This window comes from Thunnus maccoyii, chromosome 11 (genome assembly GCF_910596095.1).
Source record: "Thunnus maccoyii chromosome 11, fThuMac1.1, whole genome shotgun sequence".
NCBI classification, from domain to species: domain Eukaryota; kingdom Metazoa; phylum Chordata; class Actinopteri; order Scombriformes; family Scombridae; genus Thunnus; species Thunnus maccoyii.
Window position 1 is genome coordinate 17904583 of NC_056543.1, and position 11963 is coordinate 17916545.

The 11963-nt window shown below is 40.1% G+C and overlaps 2 protein-coding genes across 2 annotated transcripts in view; both read left to right on the top strand.

Moving 5' to 3' along the window:
* Window positions 1-3938, top strand: part of myo3b (myosin IIIB) — a 66723-nt gene extending 62785 nt beyond the window's left edge. The window contains exon 38 of the mRNA XM_042427147.1: window positions 3792-3938. The gene's annotated coding sequence lies outside the window, so the exon portion shown is untranslated. The remainder of the gene's footprint in view (window positions 1-3791) is intronic.
* Window positions 3939-7816: 3878 nt separating this feature from the next.
* On the top strand, window positions 7817-9938 carry sp5a (Sp5 transcription factor a). Its single transcript, XM_042427236.1, has 2 exons — window positions 7817-8075; window positions 8421-9938. Exons 1-2 carry the CDS (start codon window positions 8025-8027, stop codon window positions 9498-9500), a joined length of 1131 nt encoding a protein of 376 aa, XP_042283170.1. The 5' UTR covers window positions 7817-8024; the 3' UTR covers window positions 9501-9938.
* Window positions 9939-11963: the final 2025 nt, after the last annotated feature.

Genomic DNA, 11963 nt, shown 5'->3' on the forward strand with positions numbered 1-11963 from the left:
TTATTTAAAAACTGTTCTTATGCCATTTTTATGTCAGTGACTCTTGTGAATGTTTGTGGTTTCGGTTCCTATTTTTAAAAAAAAAAATCTGTGGTCATGTTTTTCTAGAAAAAAGAGAAAGTAGAAATCAGCTGTTCCTTTTATCAAATTAACTCGTGTAATTAAACTGCATCCATAATAAAGCCAGAGTGTTTTCATTTTATTGTCATATTTAACTCTACAAAAAAATCAAAGAGTAATACCCCAGACCACTGGCAGTGTTATAATGTGGTGTCACAGTTAGTTCAGAAGCATTTTACCTCCGGTCGTAGCCACAGATCCTGCAATAATTAAAATCCTCGTTGTGCATTACTCCCTTGCTGGGATAGTTGGTTCCTCTGAAGAGCAGTCTGAAATAGGTCACCCCAGCACCCTGTAGTGCATCTTAAAAGTACACTGAATCAATTAAGTGTGATCATGCTCCCTTGATTATTTTGGCCCTGTTTTACCATGGAGAGGAATTTCAAATAGGCTCACTAGTTTGAATAACAAGGTTGGACTGTGGTGACAAATGGTGCCAGAGTGGGTGTTTCTTTCCCTGTTTTTCTCTGCCAAATTAACTCCCTGGCTGATTGCCTGCGTTAGCATATGAGGGGAGGTGAGCGGAGGTGTGTGCGTAATTGCCTTGGTTAGCTGATTATGTGTTGCAAAAGGCAAATGTTATGAAATACTGTCATCACTCTCATGAAAGATGTTCTGACCTGATGAACTGAGGCTTCTGTGTTTGCTTGGACCACTTGTTGTCTTGGGTTGAGTGTGCAGGTGGGACGCTGAGCGACAGAGAGCGTTCAAGGCCTGACACCTGTGTTTTTTTTAATACGTCTTCGTAAAATCCAGCTCCCTCTTGTTTTTCCTCATTAAATCTGACAACATCTGGCGTGCAAGAGAGGACTCCTTTAATGTGGCTAGCGTTACTGCTGGTGTTGTTCTTGCCATTTTAGCTATTTGCTTCATACGCTACACTTTCATTACAACAGTATCCGAGGCAGACCCAAACACTGTTATCCAAAGTTTTAAACCACCTTTATGAAAATCGCTCGAGCCGCAGCCTTAACAAATGATGAAAAGCTTTTATTTTCTAAAGAAGCATACTTACCTTTTCACCTAATAGTGATGTCTCACTTCAAAGAGCGAACACGATTAGGCCGACATTGTCCTGTTTCTATATCCTTTGAGTTCAAAGGGAGAGTTTGAATACCAGTATTTCATGTGCAGCCTTTTCAAATACTGTTTTAATGCAGTTTACGTGCTTTTGATATCCAGATGTGTCCGATTTTCAGCACACTATAATATATCACACTATATTATGATTGCATACCACAGTGAAGAATTAATGACAAATCTTCTTTAGGAATAGTTTTTGTTCCCAAAAACTTAATGTGAATGCAGATTGGACATGGGACAAACATGCCTAAAATAGCCACAAACTTAGCATTGTGATGCTCTTTGCTGGCTAATGATTAATGCCAAAGAATACACAAGCGTCAACCAGATGTCAGATGTGTGTTGAGGGCTCTGAGCAGAAGAACATTCCCTAAAGACGGCATTAATAAAGAAAGTGGTCGAGCTGGGTGGAGAGACAGAGAGAGTAAGGGGCATAGAGGAAGAAGGAGATAAAAGAGGCTGTTGAGTACGTACATCAAAGGTCTCTTAATGACAAGGGATGCCATTAGGGTTACTGTGGCTTTTGTTTCAGCTTCCTCACACCTGCAGTTTGTTGAGGGTCTTCTATGCACTGTTTTGTTGTTAACATTTGCATGAAGATAAAATGCATGCATGAGGAGTTAAGAGTTTGTTCTTGCTAATCTTGGCGGTGACCGCATGTTTTGGTCAAAATTACAGCTTCCTTTTTCATTTGCAAAAGAGAGAACCATTCATTTGCTTCCCCGTGTAAAGAAGGATAGCACTAGAAAAAGGCTTACATAGAACAATAGAAACAGTATGTTATCCTGTACGCCATGAAATTTATTGACTTAAAAGTTTTCTTGGTGCCTCCGGTGCTGGAATGGGATTTGACAAATCAGAGCGTGAAATTGTGATTAGCCTCTCTCGGTTTGTAGACTGAGGGGGCACTAGCAGACTTGGCATGGCCAAAGGTGTAACCTGTTTTGTTTTGCCCCGGCACTGCTTTCCCAGATGGTGGGACCAGCTGCCATTGAATAAACGCTGGACGGGTAACAGTGTGAGAATTAACACGGCCTTGTTTCAGTTTGGGATGCATAACGGAAAGCTTATCTTTTTGCCACTGCCAGGAGGAACGGGAACCTTTTGATTGAGGTCAAAATAAAATAATGTCCGGCAAAACTTGTTTTAAAATCTGCCCAACAGCTCAGGTATTTGTCTTATTTGTGTAGATGTGCATGCAGACTCCTACTTTCATATTGCAGAGTGTAACTACAGGTTTTTTCTTCGCATGTTCCCTTGTCAACAGAGGAGTCTTTCATAACTACTCCTTAAATACATTATTTCGACTACAACGTGGAAATCTGTTGTAATGTTTAAAGAAAATTACAAACCCGAACAAACTGATGTCATCACAAATATTTTTTGAGTAAGAATTCATCATTTTGCTAGTATTTGGAGTCTCCTGTGTTTCCTTTTGTTGTTTTGAAGGAGCTGAGAACTAACAATTAATTGTATAACCTTGAAGCATATGTAGATGAAAATGTGTTGATAGGTCTCCAATAATTATGTCATTGCAAGCTGCCGTACAGTAGTGCGAGCCAAGAGCTTCAAGAAGCATGTATTGTCTCTCTTGCTCAATCTCTTTGGAGCAATGATACCTAGAAAGTGGTGAAAAACAGCTAAAAAAAATAAAAAAAATATCTGATGATGTTTTGTGCACGGCAGCGCAGGATGAGGATGGGAGATGATGTCTTTTTATTTTCATTTATCATGGGAGAGCACTGCAGGCTGTAACCCAGTACATCATCATGGAGGGGGAGAGTTTCCCTCTTTAAGGCTGGATTATCACATCTAGGGTGGGCTGAGAGAAGGTAAAATGACCTGTCCCGCCTTACGTGACCCCAGGCCAACCCGCACATTGCCAAGGCTTTGCTCTTTGCTCTTGAATATGCAGCGATCCCCTGCTTCATAGGCTTGGAAGAGAGGGAGAGAGAAAAAAAGAGTTGTATCGCATTGCAGGGAAAATTAGTGAGACCAAAGTTGGAGTTTCTGTGTGTTGGGGGCTGCGAACAATGGCAGCTTTCTGTCAGACAGAAACTTCAAAGGTCTGCTGAGTGACTGCTCTGAGTTATACTTTGTTGTAGATCACTGAGGAAATTCACAGATGTTTTCTCATACGAGACACCATTATAGCGGCTCAAGTACCCAGTAGCCTCGAGCGTCTCTCCCTCTCCCCCTCTGCCTCTCCCTCTCTCCCACACACTCACTCTCACTCTCACACACGAACCTCCGCCCCCCCCCCTGCTCCCACCCCCCAGTCTCTGATATCTCTCGTATGAGACAGATGTGGAACCTGTTTTCTCTCCAACTGTCCAGAGAATATGGAAAGTTAAAAAGGGTTCGTGTTGTGGCATCGCCCCCTGACTCTGTCATATCCACAGTTCTCACTGTCAGTTGGCTCAAAATGTCAAGATCACATGCAGCTAGACCGTCTCACATCCATTCGGAGTCGAAACAATAAGTTCTTCATCATTCAGATTAAGTGATGAACACTGATAGTGAAAAGTATTTTGCTTGTGCTTCATTATGGGCATGTCAATGTAGTTTTTCTCTTTTCTCCTCTGCAGATTGCCTTCTTCAACTCTGAACTCGACCTGTCCTGAACCAAAACAAACTGCATCTCAACAACACACATGATATCTATTGTTCATTTTTATTTATTTATAGCAAACTGCTGTTTTATATGAGTCAAATAAATGTGTTTAAACTGCTGAGTTTTGATTATTGATGTATTTTTTTTCTTCACAACCATTGCAAAAATTATGGTAGAGAAATATATTTTATCCACCACAAAGGCATTGTTATGCATATTTTCACGTGCTGATTCTCTGGTATGTTTTTATCTCAGTTAGCGCTGCAACTAACCATTATTTTCATTGTCAATTGGTATGCCCATTATTTTCCCTGATGAATTGTTTCAGCTATAAAATGTAAGAAAAATAGTGAAAGACTTGATGTTCAAATGTGGTGATCCGGCGATAACTGCTCACAGCCCAAAGAAACATCATCAGATGTCTTACTTTGTCCGACCAACAGTCCAAAACTCAAAGATATTCAGTTCATTATCATGTATTACAAAGAAAAGCATCAAATCCTCATATTTGAGAAGCTGAAACTGGCAAACATTTGGCATTTTGCTCAAAAAAGGACTAAAAGGATTATCCAAATAGTTGCAGATTAATTTTCTGTCAACCAACTAATCAACTAATCCTTGCATCTCAATTTGTGTAATATCAGTATTTTAATTGCAGCAATCTAAACAACACAAAAAAATCAATCTGTGTGTCTTCGTTTGGACAACGCACAGGATTACTTAATTGTTCTGCTGTCATTTGCACCGTATTTGTTGAAACTACTGGCAATATGAAAATAACAAGCTCTACTTAGGAATTTAACATTTTGCCACAAGTGACCTTTATAGAGTGACCACCACCTGTTGAACCTTTAGGAAGTGATTTTGCTTTAAACTCAGGAAATTTAGATTTCTGGTCAAAGTAGAAATATGAGATGACACCAGATACTAACCATTGCTTTCTCTGTCTCTTAGTAGATTAGAAAATGGCTGCTTTGGTTTCTTGTCCCATAATTACTACAGCTGTGAGAGTTTTCCTGTCACCATCACAAGACTGTATCTTCCTTTTAGATAGTCTGCTAATCTTTAAATGCAGCTTCATACATGTCTGCGCCAGTAATTCATCTGTATGATTGACTCTGTGCTTTATGCTTTAGTAAAATATGAAATACACAGATGGTGCAGACTGACTCCCTGTTCAAACCTTTGAGTATACAGGCAGAAAACTATTGCAGTGGGGGTTCCTCCAAGTTAATTTCCCATCAAATGCTGCAGGAAAAATTTCCTTTAGCCATACCACTGCTGCGGTGACCCTGGAAAACTTGAGGCATGGCCATAAGACGGTAAAGGTTTGAAGCAAGTAAATTACCTCAGGGACTGGACATTGTGTCAAGCACATAGTCATGAATTTCTTACAAACTATATCAAAGTGCTGCTTGGCCAAATCCATCCCTCAGCTGGAGTCCCATTGAGATGCATTAAAATGTAAGGACTTTAGGGCTGAACCAAGCATCTCAAAGGACGATATCAATAATTTGGTAATGCTGATGGTTCGCAAAATTAATGCAGTTATCATATATGGCTGAAATGCGCCTTGCATGGCGTGACAGTTCACACGTAAAGCTGATTTAAGTGGAAATCCACCCGAAATCTGCTATTTTAATGTTCATAAATCGCTGCTGCTGTTCAGGATCATATTAACATCTCATTTCTGTTTTAGGGTGGATTCTCCCTTTACTTCAACAGTTGTGTGATTTGACACGAGAGAGCAGATTACAACATTTGACATTTATCTGACATTTAAACCTCGAAGCCAAAAACTAACTGACAGCACTTTGCTGCACAAACACAAAATACAAACTTTTGGAGAAGACTGTAAAAATGTTTACTCCATAGTGAGCTGGCCGGTAATTCAGTCTGTAACGGCTGCTTAACTGAACGTGCAGCGTTCGGTCTTATTATTATTCCCTTCTCACCTGTTCTGAGTTTGTGTCAAAACCGTTTAATACCACAATGCACAAAGTGAATACATGTGCACCAATAAAGTAGAAAAAGTCTGGGTCAGATATTTTGGTATCACTTTCTTGTAAAGCACCCTATATAAAGTCTTTATAAGTAGTCAGTGATGTCTTTATTTCATTTATTGATGCTTTATATGTCAGTTAGAGGCCATTTTTGGGTTGACAGATTGTGAAAAATACCTTTGGTTAGTTTGTATACTTTCTATTTGGTAATAAGTTGGTTATAAATGTTGCTAAAACAACAATAAATACTCAGTTCTCACTTTCTAATAAGTCTGAAGTATGTTAATGAATCATCAACAAAGGGATTTGAACAAAAATCCATGTTATGATGAATTAAAAGACAAAGTTTTATGCTGAAAGAGGACAAACACTGGCAAAAGGATTTTTTACAAAGTTGCTCTTATTAGTTGTTAGTAACAGATTATAAAGTATTTGTATATAATTTATTGACCATTAAAAACACTTATAAAGGGTGTCTTATTAAAAAGTGATACCAATATTTCTCATCCATGTATAACCTATAGAGGAGTTACAAGTAAGTACACACACTGTATTTAAGCTTTGGCTCAAATCAGTGACCTTCCTGTTTGCTCCAATTCTACATATATTTATATTAAACTCTCCAGTAAAAGCTTCATCACCGACCACTGCCTTAACTCAGTGTAAACAAGGTTAATCTCAACCAGTGTTTTATCAGTCAACAGTGTGACTACACCACTCCTGTAGCCAGTTTTTGTAGTTTAACATGGCTCCAGTACAGCCCAGCAGGACTCCCCCTTTCCCTCATGACTGTGTGTAAAGCCGTGGGAGAGGACTGGGAACATTAATCCCTTCAAAGGAACAGATCTAATTCAAAATCTGCCGCTCCAAACTAGTTGAGAGGACAGTGATTGTTTCTGCAGGGAAGCATGATAAAGATCAGAGGGTTGATATAGAAAACTACAACTTCCATTTCTGCAGCTGAAGTCAGCTGCTCTGCCACAAAAAGTTTGGATATTATCTTATGAAAGCTGCATACTTTGCCTGCATTAAAAATTCTAAAACAAAAAAAAGGACAAAATACGATAAGACGTGTTAAAGTTCCCTCACATTATAATACCTCTGTTTTATTTGGATGCTGTAGTGCATGAGATCCTCTGCTTTATATATATATATATATATGTGAGCATCTTCCCCAGACATGTTGACATGACAAGTTTATAAGGAAACATAAATGAGACATCATCGTTTCAAGAGCTGCCTTTGTCACCTGATTTTAAACAGAGGTTTCCCTCATGTGTCATGTTAAGTAACATGTTATAGTAATTTTAATTAGCTGCTGGGGATTTCTCTTAAGGCTCTTCAGAGTGTAAATCTGATGTTGGACAAAGAGAAGAAAAAAAAAACTAAATTTGCAGTTTGCTTCTGATAAAACAAACGACTGAAATGAGTGAGGGGTAAATTTAAATTATTCAGAGAGGACATAATTAAGTGTTTAATGCCGTGTTGTAGTTCAAAGGCACAACAAAGAAATTTAATTCAAATTAGAAATGTAAAAGAGACGCTGATTCTTAAGAGATGAGAACTTTGTGTTGAGTCACTTGATTTGGTCTCTTTCCTCCATCAAACAGTCAGGCAAGGCTCTTGGAGATCTCCAGAGATAACAATGTCACATTGTCACACAGGGTTCTGCTACAAATCCTTAATTACAAAAAGAGGATCAGATGACTACAGCATCCAATACCGGGGTCTCCAGGCGGCATGGGGGTCTTTGATCAAGAAAATCCAATTATTTGTGTATATACATTTCCCACATAGTGATTACTTCATTAATTGTCCCGCCTTTATCTCCTCCCTTCCCATCCCCCCTAATAATCAGCTCCTTTATCCAGACCAACAAACACACCATAGGAGCTTTGTGGATTCAAAGGATTTGCTTTCCTCTCTCAAAGAGCCGCTATTCTTTGATGATTGGGCAGCGGCAAACTTCAAAGTAATAAATCTTATTTCTGACTGGCTGGCGGCCCACCAAAGTCCTTATCAAATTCTAAGAAGTGATCCCTCACTCTTCAGATAGTCCAAGGATATCTCGGAGAGAGGAAGCACTGAGGAGTGAAGACCTGCTCGACAAGATTTTTTTTTTTTACTGCGAATGCACACATTTATATAAATTATTGCTTTTTTATTTTTATTTGTTTTCATCGAGAGGGAGGAGGACGATTACCATGGCAGCAGTGGCTGTACTGCGGAATGAAACACTCCAGGCTTTTCTCCAGGTTTGTGCGCAAGTTTCTGTTCACTTTGACGACTTTAATAACTTGTAAACTTACTCATCCGAGTTGATTTACGATCGGATTACGATTTTATATATACAATAAAGATTTAAGTCGTGCTACTGTGATAGCCCAGTGCCATCTAATTGAATTACCAATTGTTTTTTGCGCGTTAATGACGCCAACTTTTTATGTCACATCATCACGATTCTGCAGGATCGATTTAGTGCAGAAGGAATTCAAACTAATATTTAGACCCACTATCATTTGGCTGAATTATAAAAAGTAGGGCATGCTTTCAGCTCGGTAATGGTTGTAATATAGAAAATGTCTGTGCCGGTTTTCCAGGATCGCACTCCAAACTCTTCTCCAGAGAACTGTAAGCACTCTCCTCTGGCTCTCCTGGCGGCCACTTGTAACCGGATCGGGCATCACCACGGATCAAACCCAACAGATTTCATCCAGGTCCCTTACGACCCCACTCTGAGCTCCCCTTCGCGTTTATTTCACCCGTGGACTAACGAGGGCAACCATCAGAGCAGCCTGGCCAGCAACTCCACTTTCGGACTATCCTCCAAGCCTCAGCTGTCTGCGCACATCCAGAGCTCCTTCAGCTCGCACCACGAACTGCCCCTCACTCCTCCGGCGGACCCCTCGTACCCCTATGACTTCTCCCCTGTGAAGATGTTACCTTGCTCCATGCAGTCTCTGCAGTCCACCTGCCCTCCCACCTACGTCCCCGCTGTCAGTTACGCAGCCCCAACACCCATTCCGCCGGCGATGCCAAGTTTTGTCACGGGACCCTCCGGCCTTGTGCACCACCAGCAGCAGAGACAGTTGTCCCCAAACCCTGGAGAGGATATTCCGTGGTGGAGCCTCCAGCAGGGGAACCATGTAAGCCACTCTTCTTCTCTCGGCCCGCATCGCTTCCAGCTGCAGAGAGGCTTGGTTCTGGGACATACGGACTTTGCGCAGTATCAGACGCAAATCGCGGCTCTGCTGCACACAAAGTCCCCTCTCGCAACTGCGCGGCGGTGCAGGAGATGCAGATGTCCGAACTGCCAGTCCTCCACGTCCAGCGACGAGCCTGGGAAAAAGAAACAACACATTTGTCACATACCGGGTTGCGGGAAAGTTTATGGCAAAACTTCTCACCTCAAAGCGCACCTGAGGTGGCACTCTGGAGAGCGACCGTTTGTGTGCAACTGGCTGTTCTGTGGCAAGAGTTTCACCAGGTCGGACGAGCTGCAGAGACACCTGAGGACTCACACGGGGGAGAAGCGCTTTGTATGCCCGGACTGCTGCAAGAGGTTCATGAGGAGTGACCACTTGGCAAAACATGTCAAAACTCACCAGAACAAAAAAAGCAAGTGCCACGACAAGACACTTGACTATGTCAAAAGGGAGGACACGAGGAATATGTTGTAACACACTTTATAGTCATTTCAAACAGTAGAAATCACTAGTGCAATACAGTCAGTCCTACATTAGTTAAAGTACTCAGTGAGCTCCATTTCTATAGGGTATTTTCCTTATTTTGTTGGTTAACTTCTTACATACTGACAATAGTTTCTAACATTGCTGGTCTGTGTAGCACATTTCTGTGTATATATAAAGTTTCATAAGTTAATTTGGGACCATGGAGAAGTTGTTGCTCATGAGTTTGAATTCACTGTCTATATCATATCAAGGAAGACAAGTTTTCAACTTGTGTTTTGATCATTGTCTTCGGTGGAAGATTTCACTCCCCTGTAAATTATATTTAATAGCTTTTGTTGAATGAAAGTGTCCGTTTTTGCTCCATATGGGGTGTTTTTAAGCATGCTCTTGAGAAGATCTGCTATTGTTAATATGACCCAAATACTGTGTGAGAATAAAGAATATAACATTTTCCTCATCTCAGATTAATTTGTTTAAATCTCCCTCAGTTATATGGGTGATGAGACAGACAAGTTTTATATGTAGAGATTTAATGTGTGTGTGTGTGTGTGTGTGTGTGTGTGTGTGTGTATGTGTGCGCGCGCCTTGTGAACTGTTGTCAAAGTTGTACAACAGTTACTAATTTCAAACCACTTTGTTGAGTAAAATTTAAAATCCAGAGATATGAGTACTTAATGTTGTCCCTTGCAGTTCAAAATGTGATAATGTTTAGCAGCGAATGAAAAGGAGTAATTCATCCAAAGTTGAGCATTGTTTAGTATTACTTTGACTGTACAGATTTTTTTAAAAATCCAGTTTATTGCTCTGGTAGTCTACCACTGGTTTTGCTGTTTTGTATAACCTTAAGCAACATTTAAATAGTGGTGCAGTTGAGTTTGTCTGGACTGTGTCACAGGAATAATTTAAAAAAAAATGTACATACACTGTTTTAAAATTTACAAAACAATGCTTAACAGTGTAAAATTGCAGTGCGAGCCCTGAAATTTTGCCGCCAAATGAGTAAAAACTGACATAAAGTGTAACAGATTTGTCTCTACGTAGACCTGAGCGCTTCAAAGGTGCACACAGGTGATGGTACTGTGAAACATAATGTATTAAAACACGCAGTATATTTTTACTATGGAGTTATTACCTTCAGTATATTATGAGGTGAGAGTTTTCATAGGTGAAGATCTGAAAACTCAGCAAGAATAAAATGAAATAGTACATCAAATTGTTTGGAGAATATCTCACATATTCACATTTTCTTCACAGTTGATGTTAATTCTTCTGCCATTACAATCAGCTGTAGGACCGCTCTAATTTGTTAATGCACTCTGAGAGAGGTGGGCTATTTGTTCTGTGCTTCAGTTTCTGCGGGTTACATTTACCTCTGAGGACTTTGCAGTGACACCGTAGGCTGACATGGGACCCATTAACAGAGAAACACTTTGCCTTTTAGCTGGAATATCACTGGATTTATGTTATAAATGTGACACACAGGATGCACAGACAGTTTAAAGAGTCACTCCGGGGGCCTTAATGGACACTTGGAGCTTTTTTGACCAAACAAATTGGCTTTTTTTTTTAATCAACAGAGTGGAAACATAATTGCATTTGTAGGGCAGGTTGCACACTTACAGCATACTAACACCTGCATTTAGTGTCATATAATATTGATCACAGCACTTTACTGTGAAGCGCTGTTTTGCTCAAAGGCACTTCGGCACGCTGAGACTATGTGTCACTGTGTGCTTCTTGTTGATCTATGGTAGTGTTTCATGTTGACTTCCTCCATCCACAGTTTCCCACGATTTAAAGTGTTGACCTTCTGGGAAAAGCACTTTGATTTTTGAACTTTGAGGCAAAAGCTTCCATGAAACTAATCATCACAAAGAAGTGATGAACTCTTCAGCTCTGTAGCAGATCTGAATGAGAGTAATGCAGAGAGTAACATCACTGCCCGCCAGCAGTCACACTGTTGTTTTCCGTCTGTCTTATGTGGGATCACTGAAAATGTCAATATGAAGAGAGCAACTGCTGCCATTCATTGAGATTTTGAACTGTCAGTTTTCTGCCTCAACAGCGCCCCCTTTTGTAAGTTGTCTCAGTTGTTCATCAGAGCAGACAAATATTATTCTGAGAAATGTGACTGATTATGACAGAGGTCCATGCTTTTAGATTCAGAAAGAGCTTTTTCTGTTCTTTTACATGTTGTCAAACGAAAGACGAACCAACAGAGCAGACATATTCAAGTCCACATGTACCAAAACCTTTATCAAATGGTGCAAATACAGTTTATTTTGGTTCCCTTGTTGTGTGGTGGCAGGGTTTTTACCACAATAACAGCCAGAAAGTTTTGCCTTTTTGAAACCCAGTTTAAGTCTGGTGACTTAAAGATGCAACTAAGCGACTTTAAGATTCGATTCAACATCAAATTGTAAACAAAATGGTTCCTTTCCTACCAAAATT

What these genes read in the sequence shown, in the direction of transcription:
- sp5a (XM_042427236.1), top strand. Translation starts at nt 8,025, where the DNA reads ATGGCAGCAGTGGCTGTACTGCGGAATGAAACACTCCAGGCTTTTCTC. An exon ending in CACTCCAGGCTTTTCTCCAG is followed by an intron (nt 8,076 to 8,420) that starts GTTTGTGCGCAA and finishes CCGGTTTTCCAG; the next exon opens with GATCGCACTCCAAACTCTTC.